Source organism: Mesocricetus auratus, unplaced genomic scaffold, assembly GCF_017639785.1.
Source record: "Mesocricetus auratus isolate SY011 unplaced genomic scaffold, BCM_Maur_2.0 Super-Scaffold_100010, whole genome shotgun sequence".
In the NCBI taxonomy this organism is placed as follows: Eukaryota; Metazoa; Chordata; class Mammalia; order Rodentia; family Cricetidae; genus Mesocricetus; species Mesocricetus auratus.
This window is the reverse complement of record NW_024429194.1, coordinates 74,380,548-74,400,547: the sequence shown is the minus strand read 5'-3', so window position 1 is coordinate 74,400,547 and position 20,000 is coordinate 74,380,548. Positions and strand designations below refer to the sequence as shown.

The window sequence follows — 20,000 nt, the reverse complement described above, 5'->3', positions numbered from 1 at the left end:
GCCAGACCATTGTGTTTATATTTATGTAAAGGTAAGTACAGTTTACAGATGGCCAAAACTTTCAAGGTTTCTCAATAAACTCTAATCCAGGAATATTAGGAAACCAATATCAGCTTATGTTGTTTACTAATGTTAATATATTTTATACTATATTATCCAGGCTCGTTCAAATTCTTAGCGAGTCTTGTTCAGGAATATGTGTATATGTGTGGGAGGAGCAGATTAGTTTCAATATCAAAGTCACAGCTTTTTTTTTCAGGAGACTTTAAATCTCAAAATATACTAAAACCTCCAAGCTGTCATGGGATAAGAGAGAAAGCTGGACAGCTAACCTGTCACAGGCCTGGATGACATGGAAGTGAAATGATTGCCGAGGTGACCGAGGTTGGATTGGTGCCAGCACACACATGCAAATGCAGAGGAGCACAGGTAGGTTGAGAGAGATCCCTACTGAAATAGAAGAGGATAAGTTTCTCTCACAGCAAGAAAACGTTCAAACTTCCCCTGAATCCAGAGAAAGTCATATAAACCAGACAACTAAGACAAAAAACAAGTCAGAACGAATAAAATAAGTATTAAAATCAAAGCCCCTAAAAGTACAAGCATCATCAACAGTAAGTTGTACTGCTTGGGATAAATTTTAAAGTAATAGCTTGGTATGGCAAAATATCACTGCTCTGGTTTCCCTAAATTCAACAGGATGGTGTGCCCACTCAGTACCATCCAAGACTACCCGGGAAAGAAGCTAAGGGAGCCCGAAATTAAAAAACAAGTTATGTCCAAGGCTCCTGACTCTTAATCATAATCAGTTAAGGAACTAAAAACAATGCCAATGGCCATGGTCTTGCTAAAAATTAATTAACTCAGGGTGGGGGATGAGGAAGACCTACACAAGACAACTGCCTTAACCAAACTGTTTATACCTGCTTTATTCCAAAGAAGGAATAAACAGTTCCTGACAAGTTATTTGTCTACTACTGGGGAAAAAAAACCTGGTAATATCAGTAGTAATTGCCACTTAAGGCATCATTGCCAAAAATCAAGCAGATGTAGCTACTAAATAAATACATACACATATATATATATACAAATACATACAGAAACACATAATGTACAGACATGCATACCTACATACACACATATGCTCATATATACAGACAGACATTCAGACATATACACACATTTACTAAGTGCCAATAATTTAAGGGTTTAATACATTATTCCTTTAATCCTACAACATATTATATATTTAGTCCACATTGGCTTTCAACATTTATTGGGCGACTGTAGCATAATTTTCCCTTGAAAGGGAGACAACTCCAGAAAGTGGATGAGATAGTTTTCAGCCATGTTAACAGATGCACTGAGTCACTGTCACTTATCTCCAGCCCCAGCTTCTGAACGGCAGTGGCTGTCATACATTAAGCATGAGTAAGGCTGACAAGTTCATTGAAGGGAGGACCTCATAATCTTGCCTTACTAGCATGACACTGAAATCAGCCAGACTGACGGAACACAACTACCCACAAGATCTAATAACATCTTGATGTTATTTTTTAAATAGATGAAATATGGTCCAAGAATGAAAAGACACTAAATGCCACAAATCTGGTACCAAAATATGCTCAGATTTAAAAGTCTGAATTGTTCTATGTTGAGATCAACAGTCACAGGATACATGCAAAAGGTAATTGAAAATTATGATGTGATATGCCATAACAATATAAAATTATAAACTAAAGCTAACTAAAGAAATTCTACATTCAAAGACAAAGACTAAATGGGGGAGGGGAGGTAATAAGTTTAATTGTATAAGAAATTAGTTTAAAAATAAAGGACAACTAGAATATACTGCCAATTAAAAGACAAGTTGGCAAATAAAACTTCAATAATGTATTGTATTGCTTAAATTGACAGTCAAAGATGTTGTAGATGTTACATTTGGGTTGAGGATGCTTACACAACAGGCCAAAGAGCCAGGAATGAGATCTCTAATCTCAAGTTCAATGGGCAATTCACAGCTTCTACTTTAGGACAGGATAGATGCAAACTAGGTGACGAGCAGGCTTCTGGAACCGAAGTACTCTGGACTGAATTGAGATAAAATGTGGAAGAAATGCCTTTAAAGGGTTCTTGTTTTTTTCAAGTAACATGGTCCAGTTACAACCCTGTATTTGGCATCAAGTGGTTAGAATAATATTTGGGGGACAATGTCTATAGTACTCTAATACAATATATCTTGAAAAGCTCAAATTAATCATCAATATATCTTTCTCTAAGAAGCATGCCCACTCTGGGTGAGCAGCATCCTCAAACTTTGACCCCAGGAAAAAGTCACTTGTAAAGTCACTGCTAGTGAACATAAATCACCAATAGCAGGAGATAGCACATAGCTCCTAAGCCTATGTCCTTATGAAAATGCTTGTTGATTAAATTACTGCTTAATTTGTTCAGTTTACTACCTCCCATATGAAATTACTGAAAAAAGATGGTAATATATATTTAACATATGCTTCTTAATATGTTTCTGGAAAATTCTTATCCAGTGTAAAATGAAAATGTCAGGCTACAAAGGGTACATGCTGATTATAACTGAGATGGAAAAACACAGAAACACAATGAAAATAAACTGAAAGAAATGTATCAACTCCTATTGTATTAGTCAGTGAACTAGGGTTGCTTGTTTTCCTCATCTATTCCACAGTACTTTTGTTAATGGGATATTATTTCAATAATGGGGGAAATTGAATAAAAGAATTTCCTTATACAATTAAAACCTGACATAGAGATAACCAAACTTGACTTGAAAGAGCAATTGATGCATTTCCTGTTTCTAACCTTCTTCGAAAATGTCCACAGAAAAGGCTTTACACACAGGGCTATCTGTATATCTCATTACTGTGTATCTCGTTACACCATCAAGGAACACAAGAAAAACGCATTGATGAGGTCTGGTCAGACAGCTCAGAGGTTAAATGTAATTATTGCCCAATCCTGGACCTGAATTTGGTTCCCAGATCCCATATTAAGTTGGAAGGGGGTAATTTACCCTACAAAGCTAGCCTCTGACTTCTGCCCAAGTGTCCAAACGCATCATTTACACATACACAATAATAATAACAAATATGTAAATTTACTGTGCCATTGCTATCTCTAGCCCTACCAGCTTACCCACTAAAGTATTCTTGAATTCACTCTACACTTTAGTGACTTGTTGCCAACTCAATGAGAAAAGGCATGGAAAAAAATATTAGCTATAGTTTCAAAACTCACATGTAAGCAATCCAAAAAGAACATTTACAATTTTCGTATCTAACTTGGTCCTTATCCTCTTACATTATGTGAAGCAAGTAAACAGTTCAACTCAAAAAACTAATTGTTAGTATGGTTGTAACCTCCCCACCTCATACACAGACACACAGAAACACAGACAGACAGTCTCTCTCTCTCTCTCTCTGTCTCTCTCTCTCTCTCTGTCTCTGTCTCTCTTTCTCTCTCCCTCTCTCTCTCTTTCTCTCTCTCAACCATAACAACTGAAAGCCTGTTTGGGAAAAGAAATAATTAAAATGGTAGATGCTAGTAAACCATAAAAAGAGAAATTTGGTACAGCAGAGTAGGGTGCTATGTGGTTTACATATGTAAAACTGGGAGGCTAGGCAGGGAGGGGTTTAGCATTGCAGTAGCATTCATGACAATTAAAACACAGTAAGATAATCAAAAACAGACGCCAATGGGTCACACGCTGAAGATGGGCAAAGCCAATCACTAGAGTCTGTGATGTAACCAACTCACACACTCTACCAAATAAATCTCTAATATTACTTTTGCAGTCTATGGCAAAACCACTTTCCAAGGATCTTTTTGATCCTTTCCTGAATCCACTGAAGTAAGTGAAGAAGCTACCTAGGCAAGACCAAGTTTATGCCAGGCAAGAATCCAGACTTAAACAGGTCTCTGACTGTCTATCTGGTGCTCATCCTACTGTTTGACCAGCCTTGATAGCATTATTTAGTATTAATACTTACTATCACAATAGTGTATGTAATAGGAGTGCATAATTTGCATTTGGTAATTATGTGATGAATGGATGAGTTTTGATTAAAAAGTAAAGATTAGAATGAATACTCTGGAGGACAGAGATGCTCTGTACCACGTCAGCACACCGTAATAATGGACTATAACGTTTCCTTCCTACAGCCTCGGAATTCTGCTCGTTGGAAGAAAAGTCTCTCTGATTTAGAACACTACCTGACACTAGCTGTGTCAAAAAATGGGAACTTCTACTCTAAAATATTTACATAATATTCCAGATATTATATGATACATGTAAATATATAATTTCTTCACCATATTCAGAGATCTGTGACACCTTCATGTCAAGTCACAGACACAGCTTTCCAAAGTTGAGGAGGATGTCTAATCTAAGAACAAGGAACAAATCTTGATCTGCCCTTGGATTTTTCGCCATTGAGTGGGCCCATGAGTCTTACCTTTCCTTATCCACAGCTGAACGTTTTGCTTGTTCTTTCCTCTTACAGAAGCAGAGGATGGAGTTGAACGTCATCCAGACAGATTATCCCTGAGGTTAAATTATGAATGACCTCTGTACATTTAGATGCCCATGTGCTTCATGTCAATAGCAACAATGACCTTTAAATATTCAATTATAATGGTGCTGTCAATATAATACATTACCACCTTCTTTATAAAAAAAAACTGCAGTAAGTATTCTATTGGAGAAAAAGGAGGGAGACATAATATAAAAAAGGACTGTGACCCTAAAAGACAGAATAGCTCAAAAAGTGATACATATTCGATGGCCAGCTTCCCTTACAACCAAAAACGTGTTCCATTCTTTCTTTGTCTCTGAAATAAGCTTGGGAAAGCCGAAATGACCTAAAGCTACAGGACCATCTGTGTAGTGAAGCAACTTGCACACAGAGTCCTGAAAATCAGACTCCCATCTCTCTACTTCCTCTCTGACCTCTATGAACCGGCCCTGTCTGTTCCCAATCCACACACAGTCATCTCTGAAGTAAGATTATTACTGGAATATGTTTAAATTCTTTAATATACTGGAGGGGAAAACAGCAAAGAACAAAGATGGGGCTTAGGAGGTGGCCACATGCCCCAGGCCTAGAAGTCACAGGGAGGAATGGGGAATGGGTATGTATGCTTTAAATTAATTCATAATTTGACTGCTAACTATTGCATGCATATGACCATTGTGAAAGTATTGATATTTTATATGCAAATACTGAAACTAGTTTGTATGACTTCTTTTTACAACACAGTGTGATATTTTTCATATTTTAATACTCTAGACTCCTCAAAATTGCCAGGCATTGGTGGCACACAACTTTAATTCCAGCACTTGGGATTCAGAGCCAGGTGGATTTCTGTTCAGTTCAAGGCCAGACTAGTCTACAGAGCGAGTTCCAGGACAGGCTCCAAAGCAATACAGAGAAACCTTATCTCGAAAAACCAAAAAGAAAAAAGAAAAAAGAACCCTCAAAATTTTAGAGCTGGATTTCTGCCACTAGAGTCTTTCTTTACCTTGGCAAGGTCTTCATTAGAATTACCAGTTAAGTTCTAGAGTCCAGGCATTCGTAAAGCAAAACTGACGGGCATCAATAATGAAGACATTCATCTGACCACCAACTAAAGTGTATATGTCCGTAAAGGGTTAAAACTACAGGAACTTAATTTTATCAACTATATGACCTTCTATTTCTAGATGTTTCAAGAAAAATATGAAGTTTTACAGTCACAGTGCAAATCAAGAGAAGACTGGACCCAACAGTGAGTGACTTCAGATAATGCTTTCTCTATCTCAGGGCCTCCATCCACTGTCAACTTTCTGAATAAATAAATAGTCCTGAGCAATCAAGTCTCCTGAAGGGGCCTTTCTGCCTTAAAACCCATTTTGCCAATAATTCTAGGAATACCAAAATTATGTTTATCATAAATTTCAATGATTTGTAAGAAACAAATGACAAGTGGATTTTAATCTTAAACATTCAACAACATTTCATAACAATCATGGAGTATCATAAGCTGTATTCCCTGATTGGAGGTCATTTGCTTGAAATAAGGCTGCTACCACAGGAAAAGCATTTTAATACTCTGAGAAGATTTAGGAGTTAATCCACTGGGAAAACCAGATGAAATCAGTTCACAAATGTGTTGCTGTCGTCATAGTCATTGTTGTGGTTATCGTGGTGCTCCCTCCCCCTCAGTTCAGAAGGAAATATTAAAATGCCAGCATTTTGATGATTATGATTAAAACTGTTCCAAGGCTACATAGGATATATTGCTTTTTAACTAGTATGCATCTTGCTTCCTAATCTGCAGCTTGCCTGATGCCAGACCATGAATGATTTTGACAGAAAATAATTTCTAAATCACACATGTTGTATTACGTCTTGGGGAAGACATTCATAATAATGAAATTACATTTGGAGGAAAAACTAATGAGAACTGAAAGAGGAGATCATGATATTAACCCCCGGGGTAATTTCTGTTTTCATGATGTCACTAAAACGGAAAGCGCTGGTACACATTCACTACCCCATAATTATGCATTAGTATAGTAGCCAATTAGCAAATCAGATGGCAGAAGTACAAGTAGCAGTGATAATTAAATATGAAACCTGAAATCCCGTGCCATTCTAAGCAATAAACGTGTTCTACCACACCTTTTCCACTTACGTGCTGGTTATGTCAACTTTACACAAACTCTGGAGTCAGCTGGGAATAAAGAACCCGGTTGAGGCAGTGCCTCCAGCAGATGGGTCTGTGGGCATGTCTGCAGGGCATCAATTAATGATAGATATGGGAGGACCCGGAACACTGTGAATGGTGCTACCCGGGACAGTTGGCCCTGGAGTGTATAAGGGACACTTTTCCTCCATAGTTCCTGCCTCTGTTCACGCCTGAGTTCCTGCCTCACTTTCCTCAATAAAGGACTGTGACCAGGATGGATAAGGTCAAATAAACCCTTTCTTCCACAAGTTATTTTTAATCATTGTATTGATCACCACAGTCGAAAGGAGAGGTATTACTCCATATTTGAAGGGAAAGAATTAATTCATGTTTTATAGATAAAAAGGCTTCATTGACTTTGAACTCATTTCACCTTTTCTCTTTTAAAGGTCTGTTCCCTTTCATTTCTTTCAAAGCCTAAACCAAAGACATATAAGGGAGATGCTCATTGTATCAAGTAGGATGGCTTACAGATAGTGTCCTCCTAGCAGATAGGAAGAGGCTAATATAGGTGGGTGGCTCTCTGAGTTCCAGGCTGGCCTGGTCTACAAAGCCAGTTCCAAAACACCCAGAGCTACTACATAGTAAGACTGTCTCAAATCAATGAAAGAATAAACAAACAAACAAGCAAAGCAAGCAGGTTTCAGGAAAGTGAGAACACAGCAAACTAAAAAACAAATTTGAGCCAGGCATGATGGTGCACACCTTTAAGTCCAGCACTAGGGCAGCATAGGCAGGCAGAGCTCTGAGTCTCAGCCAGCCTGGTCTACAGAGTGAATTCCAAAACAGCCAGGACTACAGAGAGAAACCCAGATGCAGAAAAAAAAAAAAAAACACAAATTTGATGTTATACAGTAATCCAAACTCAACGATATCAGAGTCTTGCTAAAGCCAAGCAAAGAAATTTTAGTTGCCATATACAATTATATGACAATGTAAAGGTCCTGTGAATCTCCATTGTTAAGCAGTCCTTGGGGAATTCTGCAAGCTAAGGTTTTTGAGAAGGGAAAAGTAAGAATTTGTTGTCAATATTCAGAAAAGGGAAACAGAAAAGGCCACACCTCCTCATAATGTCTCAGTGCCTTACATGAAGAATTTTAAATGTTTAACTGATTTTTACAGCTTTTAGTTAAGCCAACAGTCAATTCAGTGTAAGACAATTAAGATAGTAATACAATGGGTTTGCTTTTGCAAATGTAATCTACCTAAGCCAGACAGTCAGCTTAATCGCTACGAAGCAACATTTTATGTGCATACATGTTCATATGGGCATTCATGGATATTTGTGTGCATAGGCCCACACACTAAAAGTAGATGCTCACTATTTGGTATATTCTCTGTCTAAAGGTAGGGTTAGTCTGTGGTTCTTTTCTGTATCTGTGAGAGGTTGTACTTGCTACTTCTTCCTTACATTGAAATTACAGAGCAGCATCACCAGCCAACATGTATACCACATATATGCCACATATGTGCTTCTCCAGCTTCTACTACTCACGTTCCTAAAGAGAGAAATCTGGATGAAATTAATTTAATATTGTATGTAATTCAGTGACACTCAAAATATTTCAACATGTGAACAAGATAAAGTTATTGAGCTAAGTGCTTTCATTTTTCAGACTGAAACCCTGTATATGGACATTAATGCACATATTAACACGAATACAAAACTTTCATCAGAAATACTTCACCAGTATTTAGAGTTCATGAACTTTACAGCTGAAAAAAAATAAATCCATATGACTAAGATATTCAAGCACTTGCAAAAGCTTCTAGTAACTGAATCAAAGACCAGTTTTTAAATTTAAATTTGGGTTGACATGCACAGCAGGTAAAGATGTATTTGCTGTCAAGGCTTAAGACCAGAGATTAACCCTCAGAACCACATGGCAAGAAGGAGAAAAATAAGTCCCACGGGTTGTTTTCTGATTGTCACAAAGGTGTGTGTTTGTATATGTATGTATACACACACACCACAAATAAATGTTTAAGAAACATTTAATTTAAACTTAAATTTCATTTATGTAGCATTAACCTTATTTCAGGTCTTCAACTGCCACAAGGAATTGACCATTTGGACTGTCTTCTGAATCCATCTCCATTCTCAGTGAAAGAGAATCTACAGACAACTCAAATGCCAAAGGATTCTCAGAACCTGAGTCAAAAGCATTCTCCCTAAATGAGAAGCTTGCTGTTTAGCATCCCCCCAGCAAAGGCTTATATGTCTCAAGCACTTGCTTTGCAAAACCTCTAAGAGTACAGTAATGACCTTTAATAAGACCAAGCCTCTGACTCCAATAATACGTGAGCACCTTGACAATGCTTTTGCTTTTATGAAATACAGCCAAGTCTGCACTGCCTGCCATTCCATTATGCATTAAAGGAGAAAGAGGGGCCAAATGCCTCTGTTAACTTTGTGTCTAGATGCAACATTTGTAAAGATTAACTTCTCCTGATGAGGTTTGCACAAACTGGACAACAGATTGGATTGGAGGACATTGGAAAAGTTAGAGATGGGGCCACTCTTTGTGAACTCTTGTCTTCTCGAGTTTGTCAAGCTATGAATAGTCTGCCAAGGCAGCTCATTTGTAATTGAACCAGTACAGGATTAGGAGGAAGCAAGTGACCTTTTAAACAAATAAAACTTGGCAAGTCATGGTCTTGTCTCTCACCTACATGGGTTTCAGGGTTAAGCACCTGGGCCATAAATTTAAGATGTCTGGATTGGGACCCTGTTTCTATCATTTGCTACCAGTTTAATTGTCGAAGGTTGACTGAATATCTTCCTGTTCTCCATCAGTAAGCAGGACATAAAAATAATAGCATTTAAGTCACAGACTCTGAGGGATGAGATTTTTACCTGATATAAAACAGGTAAGCACTGTCTTCACTCTAATATATGATATATATGTGCACCACTTATTATTAAATTTTAGCTCAGAAATCAGAACAGCAGACATAGGACAGAATGTTCAAAATATGTTTGTTATACGTGAATATGTGTCTAAGCACTTTATAAATGTTATCATGGCACGTGAATGTAAGCTATTTTTAGCTCATATAAAATGATTTTAGAGATTTCAAACAAGAGAACAATGTATTTAATGTGGGGGGAAAAAAAACCCAGTTTCACCAAACTGAATCTTCACAATGTAGGTCAAATTCTGTTGCGGTTTTGACAGCTACCCCTGGTGGCTAACACCTGTCATCATAGCATCTGGAAGGCTGAAGGACAGATAAACCTTTCCCTCGAAAATGAGACCCACATCATTCATGCATGCTACCAGACAGTAATGTATTCATAGGTCATCACCACCTTAGGTCTATTCGTGATTCTGTTTGCTTCCACTGGAAGCAAGGGCAGATTTAATATGGTGGCCAGCCAACTAGCCAACGACTTGGAAGATGCACACATAAAAAAAAATCTCAAATCTTTATTTTAAAAAAATGGCTTCTCAGCCGGGCGTTGGTTGGTGCATGCCTTTAATCCCAGCACTCGGAAGGCAGAGGCAGGCGGATCTCTGTGAGTTCGAGGCCAGGCTGGACCGACAGCCTCCAAAACAGAGAAACTCTGTCTCGAAAAACCAAAAAAAAAAAAAAAAAGGCTTCTCACAAGCAAATTTTGTTTTCATTAACAGTTTGTGGTTGCCGGAGTCTGAGACCAGCCTGGTCTACAAGAGCTAGTTCCAGGACAGCCTCCAAAGCCACTGAGAAACCCTGTCTCGAAAAACCAAAAAAAAAAAAAAAAAAAAGTTTGTGGTTGGTTTGTTTGTCTCCCCACCAATCATAATCAGTAAACTGGCTCTTAATGGCCTTCTTGTCTTTTCTTTCCATTCCCCTGGCCCTGATGCAGTCATTAATTCATATTTTCAGGCCAAAAGAAAGGTAGCAGAATGAATAGGAAAAACAAGCTCATCTAGTAATGGAAAATAGCCCAGGAATGGCCGAAAAGGAGAATAAATTTTTTCAAAGTTTTACAGCTGTTGCGTGTAAAAGAATCATAAAGCTGCCAGGTGGTGGCACACGCCTTTAACCCCAGCACTCAGGAGGCAGAGGCAGGCAGATCTCTGTGAGTTCCAGGCCAGTCTGATCTTCAGAGGGAGTTCCAGGACAGCCTCCAAAGCTACATAAAAAAGTTCTGTCTGGGGGAGGGGGAGGTCGGGGAGGTGGCATGTAAAGCTGTCACCTCCATTCGGTGGTAATTTCATTGTCTGCAAAGTAAAGTAGTCAAAATACCTTCCAATTTCATTTTATTAAGACAAACTATCCAAGGCATCTAAAATTGCCACTTCTGTGCCTAATCAAGATTTGTCACTAAAATAACCATAGAAATGATTACATTGTGTAACTTTTAATAATTCCCAACAAATATCTTCACAGCGGAAGATGTTGACTAATCCTGGATTTCTTTGAAGACACGTTATCTTTATCATCTTTAAACCGTAAATGACTTAACAGTATTTTATCTGAGCGATGGAAGCCATGCACTTGGTCTAGGATGAATGCTTCATTAAATTTTCAGTGTGATGATGCTGCAATTTTCCAAGAGCAACCCTCAAGAGTTCTCCTTGCGATGCATACAAACAGACCGATTACAGCAAATATCCTTGTCACCGTCACAAAACACAACACAATCCTGTAACCAGGATTTCAACACTCAGCCCCAGGCGTGTGTGATGTCACTGTCAACATCCACGGAGCTTAACTAACAACCTGAGGGCTGTTTCTCCCAGTCGCCCACCTGACCCTCGTCTAGCCGACGTTGTTTGCCTTCTCCAGACCTCCCGCGGGTGACTGTATCCCTCCCCCAATCACTCTCCGCGACCACACCTGTGAGACCAGGTGCCACGACGCGCGACACTGCGGGGACCCTAGTGGGCGCGGGCGGTGCGCTGTGAGCCCGACGCTTTGTCTGCGGCTCCAGGCCGGCGCGGCGGGCGCTGGGGACAGACACCTCGGGCCGACCTGCAGGGCGGCAGCAGCGGCGGTGACTGCCGGGGACTCCGGGAGGTGCTCACCCTAAGGCCGAACGGGAGGCGACCGTGCAGCGGGCGGCGTCCGGCCCGCGGGGATGGGTGGGGGTGAGGGGCGGCCACCGCTGTCCCCGAGGAGTCGCGACGCACGGGCCCGGGCCAGACAGCGGGGGAGCCGGGCGGCTGTCCTCGGCTTTCCCTCCCGTACGCAGCTCACCTGACAGCCACGCGCACCGAGCTCTCGTCCGCGGCGCCCAACATGCCTGCGGCCACCCGGGTCTCAGCACAGTGCCGACCGCTCCGGGCAAGCTGCTACGGCGGCGGCGGCGGCGAGGGTGGCGGTGGGGAGGACTCAGCTCCGCGCTCCAGCCATGTTGGGCGACTGAATGGAAAGGTGGCGGCGCCCAGGCGCGGGAGGGGGCGGTGACTCGGGACGGCGCCGCCCCTTGCCCCCACTCGCCCGGCTCCGCTCTGCCCTGCGTCAGCCGCGGCCGGTCCGGTGCGCCCCGCCCCGGAGACACGGCCAGGCGCGGCACCGCGCGGAGGCGAGCGCACCTCCCCCCGCACCCCCTCGGAGGCTCGGCCGCGCGTCCCCGCAGCCACCTGCCGGGGCTGCTGCACGGACCTTGACCACCACCACCACCTCCTCCAGTTCCCTGGCTGGGCGCCCTCTGCCCCGTCGCGTGGTTAGGGGAACAACACACACACACACACACACACACACGGGCACACACACACACACGGGCACACACGGGCACACGGGCACACGGGCACACTGGTAAGCGCGACCCTGGAATTGCCAAGCATTCCTACAACTGTTTTCTATCTAGGTATGCTGCGTGGTAAATCCTTGCAACCGATTTTCTTTCCCTGCCGGCCCTTCCACAGCACCTCCCAGGATCCCAGGATTCTGTCAACAGTGTTCCATTGTGTGTTCTGCACGTCATCATTGTCCTTCCACATGCCTTTAGATAACACTGTGGAAACAGCCTTTGTTAGCTTTGCCACAGAGTATCTTTTGTGGACTGCTCCGTGCATTTCTGTAAATAAACTTGTGGGTCATACAAAACAGTATAAATGATTAAATGTCACTATTCAAATAAAAGCACTGACCCAAGCTAAAATCACACACCTCATGGCCCTGTTCAGAGAGGGTCAAAGGAGACAGTATACTTTGGGATAGGGAAGAGTGTGTTAACCTTCTACAACCATGGGAAGACATGGGGTACATTTCTTTAGATAATTCTCTGTTTCTTGTCTTACTGCCCTTAAACTATTACAGACAACTTAAGTGGAAGGTAGAGGTTGTAGTGTCTTTCTGTGCACCAAATTCGTGTCAAAGCTGCCTACCCTCAGGCTTCCCTCTGGAGAGATAGCCTTAGCCTCAATATTTATCTGCCAACATAATGGAGCCACATTTCGTCCCAACTTGACAGGTCCAGACCTGGATGGATCTGGTTTGGCCACCTTGCTTCTGTGATAAACCCTCTGCATAAAAGACAAGAATAACAAAGTATATTTAGCAAAGAAACAAAGTATATAACCTTTTAAAGGTCTTCATTTTAAGTAGCACCAGTACCTATGTGTCTCAAACAGAACTGTGGCAACACATGCTACAAGAACTGGGCAGATAGCTTTAGTGAGTGGAGGAAGAATTAAACAGAGAAGAGAGGCAGGCCCCATCCTGAGGTGGCATCAGCCCCTACTCACCTGCTTGGACTTGCTCTACTGGAATGCAAACCCTGTGCTGTTAGAATTTTGGTTCAATTGTATGTTTGTTGTTCCTTGAGTGAAAAAGAAAAATCAGATCTTTATGTGAAAATCCCTTAGTTTTAAAGATGAACAACAAATTCAGCCCAATATTTACATATGATACAAAACCAACCTCAAAATATGTTTGGCTAATTTCAGTCCCAAGCCACCAAACTGAAAAGTCGGGCCAAATATTAGCACCAATAATAGCTGTGACTTTGGGATCTCAGGAAAAGGCCATGTAAAGCTTCAAGATCCTAAATGCTGAAAGTTCTAAAACTGATGGCCAATTTTGTATAGTATTTGTTTGACATTTCTTTTTTAAGTTATATTTCCTTGTGGTTTCTGTCATTAATAACCTTACATTAAAAGAAAATCCCAAAGTCGGAGCTTCTACCATGCAAGAATTTAAGCCCTGTTCTGAACATTTATTTACTAAATATCTAATACACGTGCAAGCAATGCTAGAGACTAGCCATGTGGAGAACAGCACAATGTCATGACCTTGAAGAATTTATCATTTAGTTCTGGCATTTTGTAAGTACAACATTAGAAATTATGATAGGCCTGTAACAAATTCTACAAGGGAAGGGTAAATTCTACAGTTGATAAAAAGCTCAGGATGGTCTCCCATAGTTCACTCTTGCCCACACACTAGCAGAGTGACATGAGTCATTCCCTGGCCTGAAACTTTCTAGTGGTTACCTAACACAAACAGCATAGATTCTTCTAGACTTAGGCCCTTCACACTCCAGCCTCATTTTAACCACTCTACTCCTTAACTACTGCTTTTTGGTGACACGGGTCTTCTAGTTGTGGGACATACACATTTCTTTGCTTTCTGGGGTCTTTGGTATAGCTATTCCCTTTACCTGCAATGTTCTTACCCACAAGTCTTTTCACGGGCTCAGCCCAAGTGCAGTTTCCCCAGGGAGCCTCTCCTGCTCACTCACTCCTAATAGCACCACTTAGCAAGGCCCAATTACAGACTTGCAAAAAAAATGCACAACTATAATGGGTAAATGATAATTGCACTAGAAATTGTACAAAATGCTATTTGGTGGATAAAAATATGAGGCTTTTCCCTTCTAAGGTCTCCTTTGTTACTATGGTTTATTTGCATTTAAACATAATTCTCTACATAGTGAAATTTTTAGATTATTTCTGTGAATTTTTCCTGGAACAGGCAGTCCAGAACCATTTGTAGTTAAGGATACAGGTGGGGCCTAGCCCAATCCTTGAGAAACAGATTTAATCATAAACAGGAATGTTTTGAAAAGTTGTTATGACCATCTTGCAACCTACCTTTGTTTCAAAAGATTGTTATGGCCACCTTATGACCACCTTGCAGTCATCGCTTTGTTTAGGGAGGTCATTATGATTAACTTGTTATGCTTATGTTCGGCTCCTGTAGCCCCCACCTATTTTGCCAGACAAATCACCCATTTGGAAGCCCCCTACCCCTGAGCTATGAAAACATTGTCTTCCTCATGTCCAAGGCTGGTCTCTTGAACCCCGCCTTAGGGGGAGGCAGCCTGTGTACATGAATAAAAAAGCTTGATTTAATTCACTTGGCTGTGATGATTTGGGTCAGTGGTCCTTCTCCTCGAATTAGCACTTGTCATGACAAGAAATGAAGGAGCAGGAGAGCAGGCTCCATGAGTGGTAAAGAGCCTGTACTGTTCTTGGAGAGAACTAAAGTCCTTTTCCAGCACCCGTGTACCACGTGGCTCCCTACTGCCTGCAAATGCAGTTTCAGGGAACCTGACACCTAACTCTGTGGGTACTGCACTCCAAAGCACCCGTGCCCACCACCCACCCACATATAGATATGTTAAAAATAAAATTTTAAAAACAAGTGAAGGACTGTGGAGAAAAGCTATCTTTCCCTTTCTTTTAGTTCAGCATTTTCAGAGCCAGTGGTTGGCTCCCTGAGAGTAAGATAGGACAAGCCTGAGTTCCTTAGTGACAGTGTTTGCTGTTGAAGTTGTTTTGGAATGTCATACATGATACCTTCTCTGTTTCCTTAACTGCAGACATGTGCCTCCCCCCCCCCCGCCATTCTCCTTGACTATGAATCTCACTGAACTCTCCACAGTAGTTCTGTTACATACAGAATTCTATGTTAGAGGGAATAATGGCTGATAACTAAGAATAAGGCCACAAGAAATGGAGGGCGTGCATGTTATGCATATAATTATTCATACTATTCCACTTACCCTGTGTCTTATCAGGCCTCATTTAAGAAAAACACAGGACTAAAGATAAAACTAAGAGTTAACAAAACAGCCTGGCGGTGGTGGTGGTGGCGCACACCTTTAATCCCAGCACTCAGGAGGCAGACAGATCTCTGTGAGCTCGTGGTCAGCTTGGCCTACAGAGTCAGTTCCAGGACAGCCAGGACTGTTTCACAGAGAAACTTTGTCTGAACACATGTCTTGCCTAGGGAGTTGATGCTAAACTCTAAAATAAGCAATACTTTTATTTCTTGCTAGCCCTTATCAACAGGGGGCATTCTCTTGGTATTGGTTTTCATTGCCTTGTTCCCTCCATGTTAGTTTCATGATAGCAGTGATTATTTTTATTGTACTCATCAGTGTTTCTGTGGATATTTCTATAGATCTTCGCCTACAAATGAATGTGAAATAGTATCATTTAATATTAACTGGATAATTATGTGACTTTGGGCAAGATATGCAAGCCTTCTCAATCTCAGCTTCTTATGTATAAGCAATGAGTTTCCTCATATAGGAGCTGTTCTGGAGGCTGAAAAGGCTTCTCTAACATTGTTAGCTCCCTATAAACACACAACAGACTCCTAGCTAATTTTGTTATGAGTCTTTTCAGATACAGAACTTTGTAATTTACAAAGAACTAATTTCTTTCTTGCAGTTCCGGAGTCTGAGATGTGCAAACGCAAGGTGCAGCAGGCCTTTGGATAGTTCTAAGAGCAGACGCACCTGCCTAACCCAGAGCTTCCTGTAGTGCACCGTGTACAGACAGCCGCAGAGAAGCCCCAGCGTGCACTGGAGCAGCAGCCTCACGAGATTGCTTGCTCTAGGCTATTTACTGTTTCTCTGGTTTCCACATTCTAATAACTCATTAAAACTTATTCAACTCTTCCTTTCTGCTGCAAGCAAGAGGATTCTTTTTTTTTTAATTTCTGATTATAACTCCGTATGCAAACAACTGGTTTTGGGAAAGCATGTCTAGACAACCCTCTGCCCAGAAACACTTGGGGGAAAATCGTTAACAAGCTAATATTTAATGCTACCACAAGAGCAACAACAGACCTGCTGACCCAGAATGGTTCTCTTTCATGTAATTTTTCCACCAGTAATGATCTGCACTGTGCTCAGTATCGACATGAATGACTTTATTTAATTATCTCAATGACTTTAAAAAGTACGTGTATCTGGGTGGTAGTGGTGCATGCCTTTAGGAGAGGCAGACAAATCTCAGTGAGTTTGAGGCCAGCCCGGTCTACAAAGTGAGTTCCAGGACAGCCAGGACTGTTAACAGAGCACCTGTCTCAATAATAATAATAATAATAATAATAATAAATAAAAAGTATGTGTAGCTATTCTATCCACCTTACATATATACAGGAAAAGAAGGCTTTCCTACCACTTGTATTTATAAGAAACTCTTCTATATTTCAGGTTTACATGAAAAGAAAACAAAGCAATACTCCATTCAATCTTTGCTTATTCCACTCCTCCCCTGGACTGCATCCAGGACTTCTCTTTCTACCAGATCTGTACTATGCTTTACTTTTGTCTTTGTTGTAGCAATGATCATTTTCTAACTCTTCAGCTAGCTTAGCAATTTATAAAGGGCAGAACTTGTAGAATACCCAGGAGGGCAACCGGTACTTAGTGTTGAATAAGTAAATCAGTGGTTTCCAGCAGAAGGGCATGTTAGGCTTTGATTTCAACACAGAACAAGTTTTCATAGTAAATAAGCAGTTGCCTCCTGGTTATAGTTCTGAGAAGACTGCTTCCAGACCGCAGTGTCTGTAAAGGGAGTGTTCACACACTCCGGAGGGAGACATGAGCTCCTAAAGTCTATAAACCAGCACATTTTAGAGACCAAAGCTATTCCAGTCCACGTCCATTGCCAGTCCCTGACACTCACCGAACACAGGCTTTGCACAATAAATTAGTGGTAGACTACACTAAATTAAAATTCAGGTAAACAACTCCTTGTCCAGGGCTCTTCATTCTCCAGCATTAGTTTCACTACGCATTTTCCCCCCTTTTCTTTGGGTTTAGAAAATCATAGCCTGCCTATGCTGTTTGCTTTGTGAAGATGGTAGACTGAAAATTAAGAAAAAGGGTAGCATAAATTCCTGAAGTAGTAATTCATTTTATAGAAAGGCAATTTGCTAGCATGTTTTGCTACCTGTGTTTTGTGTTTTTGAGACAAGGTCTGAGATAAACAGACCAGTCTGGCTTCAGAGAACCTATACAGGCAAAGATCACCCTGAACTCCAAATCCTCCTGAATTTACCTCCTGATTGTGTGAACTTATTTTTAATGATTCTTAACATTACTGAAAAATAAAAACTTCAATTATATGCCATCTGCACATTTGCTCATTTCTGTCTATTTTTAATATTAATGGGGGTGATTTCTGGTTAGAAAAGAAGTTTGAAGTTTCCTATTTTCCCTTCTTTTTTATCTATTTATATTGGTACAAATTTTTAAATCACTTTTGCTAAAGTTCTAGAATCGTTCTTCTAAGGAAAAAGAAACGACAAGCAACTAAATTTCTTTTAGTTTGTAAAACAAAAGGAATACATAAAGTTTGGATAATTTTTAAATTGAAAATTATACCTAAGATACCACATCTCAGGGAAATTCAAAGAACAAAAGCCCCTCTCAGGGCGCTGGACTTTTGTTGGGTTTCCAGCATATGTGTATTGTAGACAGCTTGATAACTCCAAGGCACTGGCCCAGTTAATTGCATTCAAATGCAAATTATGGCTATTGAGTCACACTGGCTCTAAGCCAGGTTCTTGAGAGGCACGCTGCTTTTTTTCCCCCTCTTACTAACTGTGCAGGACCAAACTTGACTGACAGTGGGAGATAGTCATTCATTACAACTTTGTTCTTTGTGAGTTTGGGGCGGGGGTTGTTCGCTTGTTGGGGGTTGCGGCTGGGGGAAGAGTAATGATATAAAATTGAATTAGGAAAAGATAATTTTATCTGTTTGCATTAGAAAACTCCCTTTATCTCTTATTTATGTATTGGTGCCATAATTCTTCTCCCATTGTTTTGGTTTCCCTTCTACACGTTCTCTTTTCTTACGGTCTCTTGGGAGAGCTAGCCTACTTGGGGTTACACAGCTTTTGGACGGTACCTATCCCTGAGTCATTCATTTTCTAAAGCAAGGCTTTTTTACCTGAGTTATTCTGTCCGAGTACAAGTGCCAAGGTAGAAATGACTCTGCATCATGTTTGTACAAGCCAACAGCCACCATCTGCCAGCACACCACAGGGTACAAACTGGTCATTTATCAGTGAGTGTATCAAATTCCAGAAGGTACCTTTGCTTGACCCATGATCTTATGGGAGACAGATGTGGCAGGCATACCGACCCATCACCTGTCACTCATCAGGGAAAACTGCCAAAGGGAAGGACCTCTGCTTCTGTCCTGGGGGCTCCAGCACATGATACACTATTCACTTCAAAGTGAGACTTGAAACTGCTTGCCACCTGGCCTTTCAGGTGACAGCTTCTTATCCGGCCTCTCCTTTATTATCATCTGTGTCACCTTCAATCCTAGTCCTATGGAGTCTCTTTAACCCCCTTCTTGGCCTCTTCTATAGATATACCCATATGTAAGTGTAATGTGTGATAAAATTACTGAAAATGCTGATTAAGATTACAATGGAATCAAAGCTGATGAGATTAGGCTATGTATGCCCTACTCTAAGTAATTCAGTAGTGAAAGAGAGAGGAGAGACAGAGAGAGAGAGAGAGGGAGGGAGGGAGGGAGGGAGGGAGGGAGGGAGGGAGGGAGGGAGGAAAGAGTGGTTTCAGGCTGGGCCTTGCCCTAAGACTCTGGTTGGTTTTTTGTTTTGTTTTGTTTTTGGTTGGTTGGATTTTTGTTTGTTTGTTTTGTTTTGTTTTTTATTTTGTTTGAAGGCTGTCCTGGCACTTGCTGTGTAAACCAGGCCTGCCTCTGCCTCCTGAGTGCTGGGATTAAAGGCATGTGCCACCAAAGCCCCGCTTAAAAAACATCATTTTACTGCATTTGAAGGAGGAGGACTGTGCATACCAGGATGGACTAGTAAACAACATTTTCTGTCTGGCACCACCCAAGTAACAAAGACTAAGTGAATGACGTGTCCCTCATGTCCCTTGGAGTAGAAAGGAAGCTACCTTATAAAGTTAACAAGATGAACTGAGGCTGTTGGGGCGCATGAGTACCCTTAAGTCATATCAGCCCGGGAACTCATCAGACTCAGGAAGGGGGGTAACCCCTTCACCTGGCCCCACAATGAGG

General features: G+C 41.2%; 1 protein-coding gene and 1 long non-coding RNA gene across 19 annotated transcripts in view; one reads left to right on the top strand and one right to left on the bottom strand.

Moving 5' to 3' along the window:
- The window catches only part of Kif21a (kinesin family member 21A), a 123,271-nt gene extending 111,127 nt beyond the window's left edge, over window positions 1–12,144 (bottom strand). For all 18 annotated transcript variants that reach the window (XM_013111165.3, XM_040753958.1, XM_040753960.1 and 15 more), the window contains exon 1: window positions 11,953–12,144. In XM_013111165.3, coding sequence (XP_012966619.1) covers window positions 11,953–11,996 — 44 coding nt within the window. In that variant the 5' untranslated portion in view covers window positions 11,997–12,144. The remainder of the gene's footprint in view (window positions 1–11,952) is intronic.
- LOC121142908 lies at window positions 11,458–16,609 on the top strand. Its single transcript, XR_005880050.1, has 2 exons — window positions 11,458–11,604; window positions 16,380–16,609. It is a non-coding gene; the product is annotated as an uncharacterized LOC121142908 (long non-coding RNA).
- Window positions 16,610–20,000: the final 3,391 nt, after the last annotated feature.